The sequence below is a fragment of the Lutjanus erythropterus genome, chromosome 6, assembly GCF_056507025.1.
Source record: "Lutjanus erythropterus isolate fLutEry1 chromosome 6, fLutEry1.hap2, whole genome shotgun sequence".
NCBI lineage: Eukaryota > Metazoa > Chordata > Actinopteri > Lutjaniformes > Lutjanidae > Lutjanus > Lutjanus erythropterus.
Window position 1 is genome coordinate 8,372,387 of NC_139322.1, and position 16,932 is coordinate 8,389,318.

The 16,932-nt window shown below is 40.9% G+C and overlaps 1 protein-coding gene across 1 annotated transcript in view; it reads left to right on the top strand.

The window, feature by feature from the left end:
- plxna2 (plexin A2) overlaps positions 1–16,932 on the top strand; it is a 265,500-nt gene that overhangs the window by 194,766 nt on the left and 53,802 nt on the right. The window contains exons 15-17 of the mRNA XM_084720421.1: positions 267–403; positions 4,193–4,360; positions 7,283–7,376. Of these exons, the coding sequence (XP_084576547.1) occupies positions 267–403; positions 4,193–4,360; positions 7,283–7,376 (399 nt within the window). The remainder of the gene's footprint in view (positions 1–266; positions 404–4,192; positions 4,361–7,282; positions 7,377–16,932) is intronic.

Consider the following 16,932-nt stretch of genomic DNA (forward strand, 5'->3'; position numbering starts at 1 on the left):
TAAGAGCTCCTGGTTTTATCCTCTTTTCTCCCACCAGCGCTGCACTCCACTGCCAACGGCCTGGCAATATGAATAACTGTAATTTGCAGGGGATCTGTGATAATACATGAAGGTTTCAAGAGAGTACCACAGAGATGCTGCCCTTTTTTATCTTAGGAAATATCATCTTGTAGTCTGCCTTTTGGTCTTTGGTCCTTCCCTCTCCCTTTAATTTGCTCTCACAGTCCCTCTTAACCTCTCTTTCCCCGCATCTCTCTGTTTTGTAGACTCCCACAGTCACAGGTCTGTCACCTAGCCGAGGTCCAGAGTCCGGAGGCACCAAAGTCACCATAATGGGAGAAAACCTTGGCGCCGGAAGCAGTGTCAACGTTCAGTTTGGAAACCAGACATGCGAGTTCTTTGGGTGAGACTCTCTTCTTGCACCCATTTATACCATAAAAGTGCTATTGCAGCCCATAAAGTTTAATTTGCTGAAACAGCCTGCTTCATCGGGCTTTTGTTTAACACGGACTATTCATGGAGAGAGGATTTTTATTGTAATTGCACATTAAAGGGATAGTTCGGATTACTTAATGTGAGGTTGTATGAGGTACTTATCTACAGTCAGTGTATTAACCACAGTAAATGTCGCTTGGCACGCCCACAGTTTGGAGAAGCATGCAAGCTATGCAATGAAAAAAAAAGATATTTTAACCACCTTAAAAAAAATCTATATCAATCAACACTATATTTAGATTATTTTCACCACTTTACTTTGCATTCAGAAGGTCTTTTCCAGTGGGAAACTACAATTATATAAGCCAAATATCACTCTCTCCAGACCCACCAAACTCCATTTGCAAAATCAGTCATTTTACCTTGCAGAACATGTGAGTTGCTGGTCCACCACTGCCTTGATCTGTTAGTTTCTGTCATTGTGTGACTTTTTAAAAGCATAGTTTGGCTTCATCAGAGTCACACATTAACACAAACAAACTAACAGATTGAGGCAGAAGTCGACATCAACTCACGTGTTTTTCGAGGTAAAATTACTGATTTCATCAGTGGAGTTTGGTTGGTTTGGAGAGGGCAATATTTGTCTTATATAATGGTGGCTTCTCATCTGTATGACAGCAAAGTAAAGCAGAGAAAATATTCTAAATATACAATAAGTAATCCAAACTACCCCTTTGAGATGTGCTGTAGTGTAAATGAAGGTCTCAAATTTGAATTTCACAGTTCACAGGTCCAACATCACAGTATAATGTGGGTATTAGGAAGTGAAACCAATCCCCTCACAGCTGTCACTTGAATAATTTGTATTATAATAATAAAAAAAAGAGAACATAATAATTTTGACAATCATCCCCTACATTAAGTGATTAAAAAAAAAGTGTAAAAAGAAAACAGTGAAAAGAAACAGGAACATTTCATAGCCCATTTGTCTTTGTTTTTTGTCATGCTGGCACTTTTTCCTAATATCTTTGTGTGTTAAATTATTTTTTTGCATTTTGAAACACCAACAACATTTATACAGATAGCGACACAATTCTTAAACTTTTTTTTTTGAGCTGCTACATACATCACTGTCAGAAAATGTTAGATGTATGGCACGCTGTGAGCAAATGGGGGAAAAAAAAGACCAAAAACAAGGGCTCTTGTTCTCGAGATGATGTGGATTATTCCCATTAAATAAGCTGCTATATTTCACGGCTTCTCTTGTATTTTTTTCTCTTGATATTACTGAGAAATCCCTCAGGGGAAAGCCTCTCTCTTTCTCCCTGTCAGAAACTTATGTAAATCTTAATAAGGTTTTGATGACCTACTGCATCAAACCCCGTAATAATAGCTTTTGAAAAACCTGCTGCTCCTATGGATCTTTCCTCTCTCTCATCCACCCCCCTCCTTCTTACTATATATTTCTATCAATTTGTTCATCTCTTCTCACTCCCCTGTCTTTTTTTTTCTCTTGTCTCTCACTCTCACAGCTTCCCTCCATCTCCCTCCGCCCGTCCCTCCTCCTCTCTCCCACACGCCCTCCCTCTGCTTTGCACTCCTGTAGGCATCGTGAGCCCTGCCACGGTAGCCTGACTGTAATGTTGTAAGGTTGAGGAGTCAAGCCAGCTTTAATGAGATATGGGGCTAATTACTGGTTTGTGTTTCTCCGCTGTATTCCTGGCATGGGAGGGAGAGGAGGATGGAGGGGGGGGGTCGTTCTACTACAAGCTCTCCTCTGCTAATGAATTGGGACAAATTCAGGGGGTGGGCAGGTAGAACATGGAGCCGTGGAGAGGAGGGGGAAACACAGAGGCATGTATGACAGTGGTTGAGGTGCTGTTTGTGTGTTAATTTGTGTGCACAGACTTCTAAAACAATGGCGATACTAATACTAAAACAATACCCTATTAACCCATAGTTGTTGCAAGAATGTAGTTGAAATGTAACTTTTGCGACACATGACATTATTGCAATCTATCAAGTGATGTTCCAGAGTGTCGTCACCAGCACCTTATTGTAAAAGTTGCCAGTATGTTGTCCCAGCATTGCCACAACTTGCGACGCTGCAGCAATATCATCATATTAAGGACAGGAAACGTCTTACAGACGACGTTGGACAGACGTTACAAATATTCCATAGAATATCTGTTACATTGTAACATTTTAACAACATAGCAGCAACGTAACATTAGCTGTGATGCTGCAGTAACATCGTTAACAGCACAAATGAGGCGTCACAATGTATTAGGGACACACTGTGTTTGTAGGGACTGACACTGACACACATCAAAAGCAATAAAACATAAGAATTGTTCAATAAAATGTTCACTAGTTTCACTTAAATGCATTAAAGCTACAATGTGTAACATTTATACATTAGCGTGTCTAAAAACGCTACACATGTTATATATTTTGTTGAGCTGTTTACTTATATTATCCCAAAAGTTTCCAACAATGTCCAAATGCAGAGAAATCCATAATTTATCAAGGTAGTCGTGCATTTCCTGCTAATCAGTGCTCGTTAGTTGCCAGCTGCTATAACCTGAACATGTGACACGTCGGATGCAAGACTGAGGAAGGATGTCGGCGACCATGACTTAACGTAACGTGAATAAAAATTTAGTTCATTACCTCGTTCATGAACAAGATGTCCAGAATGTCAGATGGATTTTTAGTTTTTAAAGGGAAGACAACGGCTCCCATGATCCCACAGCAATTCATGACATCATCAGACTGCGTCTTTTGTTACTGTTTTAACAATAAGCGTGGCGGAATTTACATACTGTGTGTTTAAATGCAAACAGCCATGAAAGCACATAACAAATACGCCCTGGCTCATAAACAACGTGTAATATCCCTTTAGAATGAAGCGTGCTGCATGTGACACACATAAACAAAATGGTTCATGTTCAAAGTACGTCTTTTGTTATTATATTGCAGAATTTACATATCGTGCATTTGCATAATGTAATTCAAGTAATCTGAGAGAAAACTAGACCTCTGCTCCTTCTCTCACTCTGTTTTTCAGGCTTTAAAAATTCTAACCCGCTATGGGAGGCCAATCACAGGTCAGAAAGATAGTTGACTGTTGAGCTTCAACTTGGGAATGAGACACAACAATCAACCACCTCTGAGCCGCCAATCCAAAGTGTTACAATCAACTATCTTGCTCCAGAATTGCATACTGCACCTTTAAAACTGCGGAATAAAGTGGATAAAGTGGTCATTAAAAATGATGAATCATCATTGATATCGACTGAAATTATTGTGATAAATTTTTCAGCTGCATCGCCCAGCCCTAACTGGGTCATTTGCACCTGTGTGTATTGGCCAGATCAGAGAGATTAAAAGTCTTAGAAGTCTGAAAAAAAAAATGTTGAGTTTTTATGGGTTTGTACTACAAATGTCTTCCATGCAGTAATTAAAGCTCTCATTTATTTTCACCACACAATGACAGGTTTGGTTGTTTTTGTTGCCTTCTTCTATCTCAGATAATTACAGAACAGGGCTGGTAGAACAAAATGCATAAATATATTCTGTTATTGTAGGTGGTGTTTTTGCTCATCTAAATAACAGCTCAGAAAATACAGTGAAATTAATAAATCATGCGTAAAGGGTTTATTTAGTTTGACTTTTCATGCAGCTTTTCATACAAATTATTTTACTCGTTTTGATGCAGATTTAAATAATTCCTCCTGTTTTTCTTTACTTGTAGGCGGACCATGACGGAGATAGTGTGCTACTCTGCCCCGTCCCTGTCCGGGGTCGGCCCCGTGCAGATCAGCGTGAGCGTGGACCGCGCCCAAATCAGGGAGAGCCTCACCTTCGAGTACATAGAAGACCCCACCGTCCAGCGCATCGAACCAGACTGGAGCATCGCAAGGTACAGTCACAACACTTGTCTAATTACTGTATTTTATCCACATTCTCGCCGACCAATCCTGAGGTCCTGTCACGCAGGCTAAGGATTTCCTCCCCTCGCGCCATCCGGGGCTTCACAGCCAGCCAGCACAGGCCCGTGGCAATAAGCAGACACAAGTCAATATTGCACTTTCAATTACTGTTGGGTTCTCTTCCAATTAGTCTGGATCTGATAGAAGTGCCACAGCTCACAGATTGGAGAGCATGGGCCGTTAAGACTGAGATTCTCCTATCGAATTCAACGTTGATCCATCTGTTGAGCGTCTTTGGCACGTAAATACACATGCACTATACACTACTAATTAAAAGGAAGAGAGAGGGATGAAGATGAAATGGAGGCTTTGTAGAACAATGTGCTATCAGAGGTGCGAGTCTGCAGCAGATGGCCCAGGCTTAGAGACAGAGAGTGACACCGCGACAGAAGAGTGATGGCACAGAGTGAAACAGAGGGGGAAATGAAGGGAGACAGGGACAGGGAAGGACATCGAGTTGGTTATCTTTCCTTGCTTTTTTATAGATAGATAGATATATAGATAGATAGATAGATAGATAGATAGATAGATAGATAGATAGATAGATAGATAGATAGATAGGGAGAGCAGGAACAGTACCTGACTATATAATTTAATGAGCCTATAGACAGCACAAGGTCCGTCCACAGTAACTCACTCACTATCCACAGTGTTCCAGTGAACTCGCAGCCTAATAGCACAGACCCGTCTGACATTTATTATCGCAACAACTCCTGACTGGCATCTTTATTCAGCACGCCACGCTGACGAGCCGAGCGCAACAACAAAAACAACAAACATCAGCAGCAACCCAAACAGCTGCGGGGAGAGCCGCGCATCCAGCAGTTTTCCCTTCCTGCTTTGTTTCGCGTGCTTTGTTTGTGCTGCTGTGTTATGAAGCGCAGGACCACCGCTGGCTGCATCTTTATATGCTCGAGCCGCGTCGGTATTTCAAACCAAAAACTCTGCGCCAGTTGATTGTAGCAAGTGAAGTCGGTTAAAAAGCATCTCTAATCGTCCTCCACTCCAAAGCCTATTATCTCCCAAAAGAAACTGAGGATGAAAGGTGGTTTGATGCGCTTATTTTCGACTGATGGTGAATATTTTGAAGAGGTACATCAGGGCTGGAAAGTTTAGTCCAGAATTACTTTTGAACTACTTTCTTAAATGTTCTCTCCTACTGTGTTCCTCTTCTTCTTTCTTTCTTTCTTTCTTTCTTCCTTTCTTTCTTTGTTCTTGAAGTCTAAGTAAAGATAAGACAGAGAAATTTGAAGGTATTTGACAAATGCAATCATTATAACTGGGTAGACAGTTTATTTTGGGTGTCACTGGACAAATGTTCCATAATGACCTTTAAAGCTATAATATGTAATAGTGGTGTCACAATTTCAATATTTGGTCAAAAAAAGCTTTCAGTTTAAATAATCTAATTGAGAGGCAGAATCTGCAGTTCTCTCAGAATTGTTTTTTTGTCTACCTCCGCTCACTTGCAGCATCTGGTGGATGAAGAAAAAGCACTTCAAAGATGACACTGTTATATCACACTTGATAACATTTTGACTGTGTAAATAAAGGCAATGATCTGTTGATCTTTATGAATCAAAAGCTGACAGTCTAACAATGGCAGAAGCATCAGTGCAAAAAAAAACGATGAATCGAATCGTGACCGTAAAATTCAGATTTAGATTTTCATCTGCGATGGTGAACATCTCCCATGATCCCACACTTCTTTGGATGTCATCAAACTGCATCCTTTGTTATTGTAGTGAGAAGGACGCCTAGCAGCAGAACTTTTGTAATGTGTTTAAGTATAATGTGATTCAAGTGGTAAAAACTAGACCATAGTCCAGCATGGGTCCAGTTTTGCAAACCCGCCCCGCCCACATCCACAAAGCTGATACCCAGAACCAACCTATTGCCTGCAATTATTTCTACATCAAATCTGGAACTGTCAGTATAAGTCCTGTGACCCAAACCATACTGTGATTAAACACACATACAGTCACTCACTTGTGTTCTCAACTGGCGCAACTCCTGTGTTCCTCCAGCTGTCAGTGTGCTTCCATGGCGACAATGAGCCACGCTTGCAGCTATCAAAAGCTAATACTTTTTGACACATTATACAAGCAGTAACGTCACTAACAATGTTATTCTCACAGTCTCTAATAACGCCAAATTTCTCCTGAATGTCCGACTTGGCCTTCGATGTTGTCCACATCCTGGTATTCTCCGCTGGCTATTTTTTTCCTTTATGTCATCCATTTCAGCCATCAAATATCGCCGTCAGATCAAACTGTGACCTCCTGTTGTTTGGCAGAATGTGGGGTTGAAGTTGTGACGTAGGCTTTCACAAAAATCAAAAAAGTCCTGCTGGCTGATTATAGGCTTCATATAACTTTATTGTACAATCACTGCACAGTCATTTTCATTTCTGAGTTCCCCTGGGAAAAAAAAGATTTTATTATATTGAGTGTGTTATTTTATTGTTCTCACCTGCTCTCTGACTGCAGTTAGTTCATTTTTAACGCTGCCCACATCCAGGAATTTATATAAATATATTTTTTACCAGTTTTTGCGGGTCACTCGTCGGGTACCCAGCAGTGCAGGACTATGCTCCTCCTCCAGCTCTGTTTTTAGGCTTTAGAAAATCAAAACTGTGACAAAAAGCCTGTGGTCAATCACAGGTCTATAATTGATTGCTGAGTCTCGTTCCCAAAACGTCAGCGTTTCACAACCTGGGATTTATTTGAACCACCAGTCTACAGTGCCAGTAATTTGACAACCTGGGAATGAGACTCAACAATCTCCAGAATAGCTTACTGCTCCTTTAAACCTGTGAAGTGAAATTGTGTCTGCTTGTGTTTTTTCCTCAGTGGCCACACCCCGCTGATGGTGACGGGGACCAATCTGGACGTGGTTCAGGAGCCCAGGATCCGAGTCAAATACGCTGGCCGGGAGTCTGTCAACGTAAGAACCACTACGCTGTCTTAAACATAGAGCTAGTACAGTTTCCACTTCCCATACACATCCTGGAAAACATACACTAACTAGGTCGTGCTTGACACACCAAATACAGCTTATACAAGCAAGCTAAGTGATGTTTAGCTTGGGTAGAAAAAAGAAAAGTACTATCGCTGCAAACAGCCCCTCCAGCTTTCTACGCTTCCCTAACTTAACCCAGTCGTCTCAAGCACTCCAACGAGCATCTGAATAATGCAGCCGGCAGTGAGAGTGGTCTGCATGCAGTATTTAATTAAGAGTTTACCCTAAATTTTCTTCAGGCTAAATCTCAACCCCACATCCCCTTCCCCCCCACCTGCTAAGCTCTGTTGTGTTTTACTGTCATCCTGAGCAGCATTTTCACTTGTTTGAGGAAAAATGCAGTTTTTAAGTGACTGTATATACAGATATTTTTGGTGTAACAAGCAGGAGGCTTGAGGACAGTAGAGTCTGAGAGGTGTGGGGGGCGTGTGGGTGGGTCAGTGGGGGGATTGTTGGAGGTGTGCATGATCGGGGGCAAGGAGACTCCTAATGGGTTTCAATGGAAGATTAACTGTGGTCAGAAGTCTTTGGTCAGCATAAAGGGCCCTTGTATAATCAAAGTCTTGGCTGCGGGAAATCGTTACAAATTGCATTTGAGCGCCTGTCCTGGGGCTCCTTGTTTAATTAAGAGGATGGGATTTCCTCTCTGTGGTCCGAGGAAAGGTGGGGAGATCAGACGAGCGAACTAAAGGGGAGTCGGAAGGAAAGAGTAGAAGGAGGGGTTGAGGAGGAGGAGGAGAGGTGAAAGAATAGCACTCTGTGTCCAGTGCACACTGTACAAACACAACACAAAAACATGCTCCAACACAATAGTTCCCCAGCATTTTTCTTGTGACCCCTTAAAACAAAGAAAGTACTGCAAGGTGCCCGTCTGCGAGCTCCCGGCGGCCAAACTGAAGATCGTTTTTCATAGACCCATTTTTGTCATTTTTTAGGGGGACAGAAGATATTTAAGGAAAGTTACAATAGAAGGTCCACAGTATAAATCACAGAGAAGTATACACAACGTCTGAAAGGTTATGATTAATTTGAGATGCGGCTCAGCACTGCATGTCAAGTTTTTCTAGCCATAAATCTGTGATAATCACTTTTAATTAGGGCTCTTGAAAGTTATGAATATATAACATATGTAGAACATTATGATTAAAGTATATGATGGTAATTGTTTTTGCTCTGTCCCCTCTCTCATCCCTCAAAAACAGTCAAATTGACAATAGTGCAGCATTTTATTTTGCAAGCACGCATCAGGCAACTTGACAAATACCCACCACACCCACGCTCATTCACATGCCAAATACATGTGTTTACTGTAGCATAGAAGACTGAGGAAAACACAAATTGGCACACAACGTAAACAGTCTCACACTTTACGGTCTTGCATATGGCCACGTAAATCTCATGCCTCATTTATAGAGTCTCAGGACAGGACAGGTTAGTGTACATGCATGCATACATTAAAACGCCCTTGCTGCCAAGTGTTACTCCACACAGATTTGTCCCAGCGTGCCTCTTTGCCCTCTCCAACTCCAGCCTCCCGTTCCTGACATTAGCAGTCTAAAATTGGCCTTAAGTGTCTGACTTGCTCAGTGAATGTTCCTTTACTAAAAATCATAACTCTGCCCTGGGCTTTTTGGGCTACAACGTCTCCTCACGTAAAGGACACAGTTTCCCTAAAAGACCTTTGTGAGTTATGAAACCCTGGTAATTACAAGTAAAAGACAGATCTGTGCTGTTTTATGTTTAGAGAAATGGAGGAAAAAAAACTCTTGATGAGTGCGAGACTCTGGGAGACCTGGCAAAATGGGATTTGACTCATGTGTGTGGGTGCCGCGCTGTCTGATTTGTCAGTTTCCGAGGCTTTGAAAAAGAGAGTTGTTCATCTCCACCCTGCCTCGTCGCTTCCAACTCCCCACCTAGCACCTCGCAAAAGCAGCCCATGTCACCTTTCTTGATTGGCCCCACAGCCACAGAGAATGAATTTCTATTAAATGCTAAGGTTACAATTACCCATCCTTCATCCCATCTCCCCTCCGCTACCCTTTCCCCTTTTGTCACTGGAGGAAGGCAAACAGCAGAGCAGCCTATAGCAATAAGAGCTGCTGTCTGTCAGCCAGCCTTCAAATGATCACCTGTCTCCCACTAAATTGCCTCTCTTCTCTCCCTCCCTTGTGTCACCTGAACGGATTCACAAAGAAACCGGGAGAGAGAGAGAAAAAAAAGGACAATTTTCTTTGTGAAATGCTCTGTATCTGTCACCGGATTCACAATTGAAACATTTATCATAATCTTGATTAAAGCTAAAAGGGTTATTTTCCAGCTCCAGAACATTTCCCTGTCCCAGAAAGATTTCATCTTCTGTATTTGCCACGCCGAAAAACGCCTGGACTGAGGCACATCATTTATATCGAAAGTGTTCGGCATGGGTGTGTCGGGCTTCATCTCGTCTGGGCCAATCAGGCTGATTGTCTGGAACACTGAGTGCTGGAGGCGCACGCCATCACTATGAGCAATAACTCTCACTCAGAACATAGAGTTCACATGTTCATTATGATTATATATTCTGAACTTTATGTATGTATGTTTCAATGCCAGACTTCTTAACAGGATCAGCGTCATGAGTGGCTCATTGAATTATCATGGCATCTTGAGTTTCCACAGTCAAGATGGTAACTACCCTCCTGAGACACTGAAGAAAAAAGCTTTTATTATTTCAATTTTGGCACATTATTTTACAGTACACTAACAAGACGGAAAAGGCTGTACTTTGTATCAAATGAGGCCAAAAATAGAAATAACATTTTATATTTTATATTAACACGTCGTGAACATGCTCACATGTCATGAATCATAAGTGAGTGTCCCCACAATTGTTGAATTTTTCACTTTTAACTCTTTTACTCAGAGATTTTTTTTCCCTGCATATTTAATATCTGCAGGCAGAAGACCTACACGTGTCTGCTAAGTGTTTTTTATTTAGAGAAAATGAGTCCCAAATAATTAAAAAGAACAAGTGGATGCTGCCCAGGGTTACAACTGAAACATATGTGAGTCTCAGCTGTAACAGCATGAGCTATGGCTACGGCTGGAAAACAGCTAAAAACAAATCAACAATATTTTGGACAAGCAGCTGTTTTCATGTTGATTTCCAAACCAAAGATGTGATCAGATAATATGTAAAATACAACAGTATTATGAAAACTTAGAGGATGTACTACGTGATGCATTTTGTCCTTCACTGTTGGCAAATACATTGATTACACTGTGGTGAGCGAATTTAATTGATGTAATGATGAAACTGTAAAGATACGATACAACCATAATCGAATTTAGAGTGCAATGGAAATACTAAACACACAGTAGCCAACTGGTCAATATACTACAGCTCATGTGTTTTGCAGAGACCCTTTGTAATAATAGATAATAATAATTGGCCACAAAAAGTTACTCTGTGGCCTCCAAATATTCCTCGTAGGTGGCCCCATGTGGCTTTTGAGATTTATCCCCATACTGGGAGCCAATACAGTGTTACAGTTCCACAAACATCCTGATTCCTTCGCACCTTTTAGTTCAACTGATCAGTACTCGTAGCCGGGTAGCTACTGATATTTTGGGGCTACTAAAGCCTGGGTTTACTAAGCCTATTTAAACTGGGCATCACCAGTGTCACTGTTAGATAAGACTGTGTTAAGTTGCGTTAAATTGCCTTACATTTGGGCTACCAAAAATGTATTTGGACACCAAATTTAGGGGCTTCATAGCCTGTGGGCCAGTGCTTAAAAATATTAGCGTCCATCTATCTATCAATATTAGACACATCTCCACATTTTCCCGCTGCACAAAAGCAGAAGCCAAAATATCCCAGATGTGAGCACTGCTGTCTTGTGCTGGTGATGTCACTTGGAGCCAGAGTCTGCGCATTAGTGGCCCATGTTGGAGCTGCATTTTCAAGTTCCCGCGCACACAGCTATCTGTAGTGCATCTTTAAAAGATGAAAAGCCACATGTGCTTACAGATAATGTTTGACATTAGTCCCACCTTCATCACAAGACATCCCACGGATGATTTTTCGCTTCCACACATCCGACAGGAATATTCGACCACAGGCTTTGCACGAGCTTAAACAGCACATGGATCCTTCATGGATGGATCAGAGATGAAGTTAGGATTAATGCCAGTATTAGCAGGTGGTAGAAACAGGCAGGAAAATAGACACAGTGTAGGAGTAACAAAGTACAGGAACAGCCAATGACTAGCTATCGAACGTTAGCCCCCGGATGACCTCTGACTCGGTGACCCTTCACATTTCTCCTACGCGCATCTCTACAGCCGGTCCATCTTTTTCCTTTATTCCTCTCTCCCTGTGACTCTCTCGCTGCTTGCCTGGCCAGAGACCTTTGAACGGTTGAGTGGGCTGTAGCAGCACAGTAGATCATGGTAATGTATTCAGCCAGAGGGGTTGGAGTGTTACTGCCTTAAAACACCCTGGCTCTGTCCAACAGTAGAGAAAGAAGACAGATGAGGCCAAGATTCCAATTATTTTCTCTATCTGTTGACCTCAATTCACTTTATCAATGCTGAACAATGTGTAGCTTCTTTCTCCGCATGGCCTGAAGGACTGGATGTACTCGTGTATACATGCTCTGTAAATTTGGCCATGTACAGAGTTTTGTTTTCATCATGATGTGCTGGAGATAGAGAGTGAAAATACATCATGTTGTTAGGAACTGAAGCAGTGTCTCGTCATGACTGTAAATTGTGGCAACTCGGCTGAGAAGTAGATGGAGTGGTACAAAATAAGCTTGTGATTCAGTCGAGCATTTGGAAATCCAGTAATCCTTATAAAGCCTTTTGTAGTGTAAACAGAGTGCGGTATACATTAATAAAAAGTACTAAAAGGAGCAGTATATAGCAGTCACACATGCAAAAACTAATACTACACTCCAGATAAAGAGCTGGAATCATAGACTTTATATTAAACAGGTTGTAATCCTGTTTAATATACAATCTATGGTTGAAGTGAGTCGTTCCCCAACCCTGCCCCCTCCTCACCAGACTCACCTAAACGCCGTAACAGCAGAAACGGGCGTACCGGACATTACCTACATTACATAAGTCAGGTGACATTGCACACGTGTTTTATGCTGTAAAATGGAGGCAGTTTGTTTAGGCTTAGGCACAAAAACAACTTAGTTAAATTTAGGAAAAGACTGTGGTTTGTGTTGAAATAACTGTTATGTGTGTCACATGATGGAAGTGACGTCACGTTCATAACAACTCACAGGAAATGGGACTCTTACCCCGGTCTCCTAGGTGAAAGTCCTGTTTTTATTTGAGCCATCCATCCACCCCACCTCCTACAAATGCAGCCTTTTTCGCTCCTTCTACTTCTACCATCATACTTGCTATGTCCACTAGGGGGTGCTGCCTAACAATAAACGTAGCTATCAGTCTGAATAATCTGCTTGCACGCATGTTTTTCTGGTAAGGACAGGCTGGAAAATACACACTCTGGACTTTCAGTTCGGTGACTGCCTGTCTCTCTGTCTGCCAGACTCCATCAACATGTTGCTCAGTTTAACCGTTATAAACATCGAATCCTTCCGAAAGATTATTAATGATTTCTTTACCTCTCATAAACAGACGCTTAATCATTTGGTGACCATTTGGCATTAATTCTGATTAATGTGAAACGGTCGTGCCGGTCCAGAATACAAATATCAAAGGAGGATACCGCAGCTGCAGCATTGATGTTTCCTTGAACTCTGCTGACATATCATGATCAATTTATGATTTATTACAGTACAGATTTCTACTTAAATTGAAAGAGAATTATAGCCATTTATTGCCCCACCCACAGATGATGCCAAATGCCCCCATTTGCTTTATCAAATCCCACAATGCCCCATTTACCCATTACTATTTACTTGCTCATCGCTTTGGATTTACACACGTCACACTTACTGCCACGCGGCCTGAAAAACACCCGACATGATAGCAGCAGTTTTCTATCCTGACAGGATTCAGCGAAGGAAAGGATTTATTTAAGAAAAAAAAAAGGAAAGAGTAAGAGGAGAGAAAGTGAGGACAGTGTAGAGTAAAAAAAAAAAAAACACACACACACAGTATCCATCTCTGGCAGAGCAGATGGTAGTCAGAGCTGTAGTTGACTTGCAAATGCCTTGCTGTTCCAACGTGACAGTCACGAGGATGCTGCCGGAGCATCTGGGCCCGTCTATATAACATGTCACCATGCCAACAGTGAGAAATCAGCCCGCATCAAACTTCACTTGAACTCTTTTATCCATTAAATTCCCTTATAGTTCTCTGGAGAACATACTGTATGAGTGGGTAATTGAACTTCATATGATTTATTCCTACTGTAATTGCTGTATGTATATCTTATGGGCAAAAAACATTATCCCTCGTTAATTAATCATCCACAAACTTTACAATGCACAGAGTGTTATCACACGTTGTTTTACAAGTTATTTTGTTAAGAGTATGCATGGTTTTTTTTATATATATATATATGTTTTTTTTTTAGAAGAATAAGGCTGTTTAAATTCTGCTGGTCACCTCTGGCTCACAGTCAAGTGACGCCCATGCATATACAGAACCTAAACTTGCTGAAAGTGTGTCAGGAGTCCTATCTGCTTGTGCTATCTATTTTTAAAAGGGCTTATCTTCTCGCTCTCGACATGCGCCGCTACCGTAGCTTGTAAAGTGGGAATTCTAAAGAAAAATGTCATAAGACCAGGGGAAGATACTACGGAGCACTCAGGCCTTGTAGTGCAGCTACAGCTGGTAGGGATTTATGTATCTGCTGCAGTGACGGTTGTTGGAATCGTGTTTCTTGTCACCCGTAGGGAAGAACAGGGTAACATGAGCCACTTTTTACATTTGATGATTTTACTGCGAAATAAAAGTGTATTTGTTTCAAATAATAGTGACTAGGGCTTCAACTAATGATTATTTTCTTTACTGATTAATCTGTCGGCCACTTTCTCAATTAATCGATTAGTTGTTTGGTCCATAAAATATTAGAAAATGCTGAAAAATGCTGATCAGTGTTTCTCAAAGCCTAAGGTTGTGAGAATTTGTCAACCCAAGCGCAGACTACAACAGGAATGGTCGACTTCAAAAGTTTATTAAGAAAACCAAACTCCAACAGAAAATCGAAGTCCAGGAGATGTAATAGTCCAAAAGAAACCATGCAGGGAAAAAACAAAAAGCCACAAGAAAACACAAACAAACCACAGAAGACAAACTAGCCACTAAGGAGATAAAAACACAGGATTAAATACGCCGGGGAGGTGGAGGATAACAAAACACAGTTGAGGGCAATCAACAACAGATGAAAATAATCAGTGATCAAAAGGAGTGGGAAAACAGATAAAGACAGGAAGTACAAAATAAAAAGCAAAGACACACAAGGGAAGACATACCAAAATAAAACAGGAAGTGATTATGAAAAACCTAAACCGTGACAAAATGTCTTTTTCCCTCCACAACCCACAGATATTCAGTTTTGTGTCACAGGCAACTAAAGAAAACAGACAATTTCACATTTCAACCAGGAGAGACTTTGGGTATACAAAATATATTTACTTAGCTTGAAACCCCCAATGGAGTCCAGACGGTGGTGGGGGTGATTAAGGGATGTAGGTTGTTGTGCACCTATAGATATTAAAATAATCATCTAATTATTATGGTTTTAGAACAATGACCCATCAAGAAAAGTTTGACACAGGTTGCACCATGGTAGGGGTAAAATGAGCAGGGATGCTCGGTCTCGTTTTCAGGACATGAAATGGCGTTCTTGCTTGCTAACTCAAATGCAAGTTCTCTCTAGTTCATGAAACTCATCTACAAATATCTTGAAGTTCAAACTCCATGTTCTAATCAAATATTGGATGAGCTTTTACTTCTCTGGCATTGAGTTGTCACAATACCGGAATTTTCGATACCATGGCAAAAACAAAAAAAAGGCAAAGATATATGAAATAGACTGTTTTTCCTTTTTTTGTATTAAGAACCTGCACAAAGTTCTGGTACAGAAAACTGTCTGGTTGTGCTGCAAGCCAAATTTCATGTAGGAAAAGAAAGACTGAAGGTCTTGAATGAGCACTTAGCTCATTTTTTTTAATGGCTTTGGTACTTTCAGTACAGTACTTGGAACCGTAGGGCATAACCTGTTCTGAGAACATGTTGTTTTGATGATGAACCTCCTCAGTGTCTTTCCGTCCATCTCTCTTAGATCATCCAAGGAAACTCATATTTGTCTTTCTTACTTTTTTACTACCCTACCATCTTGATCTTATCTGTTGAAAAAGAGAAAATGCTATGTTACTCTGTACACATGTAGCCTGTTTAAACTTTTGGGCGTAATTTTGACCCAGTTTGCCTGCATCAGTGGCAATGTTTTGCCCCACAACCTCTAATTTTGTTTCACACAGTGGCTCAAATCAAAAATTATGCTAAGTTTGTGAGCTTGTTTTGTAGCTTACACAAGACAAAACTATTTATTTTGCTCAGGTTTTCTTACCAATCTCTCCATGTGCCTGAGTCCAAGATGAACTGAGTAATGTCATATATAGTCAAAGGGTGTGGCTCATTTTACCCACTGTCTCAACTTACCCCATTCTCCCTAAAGCTTGGATTTTGCTAAAAAGAAAAAAGAAAGTGCTGACTTCCATCCAGCTGTTAAGTCACGTAGAGCTGATGCAATTAGTCAATTCATTTAGATCAACAGAAAATTAACTGCTAATTATTTTGATGGAATCGAATAATTAAGGTCATTTTTCACCCCAAAACACAACATTCCCTTGTTTTAGTTTCTTGAAATGTGAGGATTTACTGCTTTTGTCTGTTTGACATTTTTTAAATGGAAAATCTTTTGGTTTTGGGCTGTTGTTCAGACAAAACAAAACACTGACAAGACGTCAGAAACTGCAACAGACTTGTTTTTTACTGTTTTCTGACATTTAGAGGTCCAGCTTTTTTGGGGGGGATTAATTGGTGGAATATGGCAGAAATGGAATATAATATTCATCAGTCAGTTTTCTTGTGTATATCTGCAGAAGGTTAGAGTTATGGTTAGGGCTCTTCTCTTTAGTGCTGCCATGTTGTGCTGCTGTGTTTCTACAGCAGACCAGAAGGTGACAAAGCAACACGGTTGAACTTAATTGCTGTTTTTCAGTTGCCCCGTTGGGCAAGTAGGTCAGAAATCTCCTTTCCTGAAGTCAAATTTTTCTCGCCCCTAACAAGTGGGATGGGTGAGGCGAGGTGTTTGCAACCTGAAAGCTCACTGCTAGATGCCACTAAATCCTACGCACCGGTCCTTTACAGTAATACCATTAATTTATTGAGAAAATAATAATCAACAAATTTATCGATGAAAATAATAATTGGTTGCAGCCGAAAGTCACAAGTTGCACACAGTGTTGCCAAGTTTTTGAATCAGAATTTCTTTTCACATTTA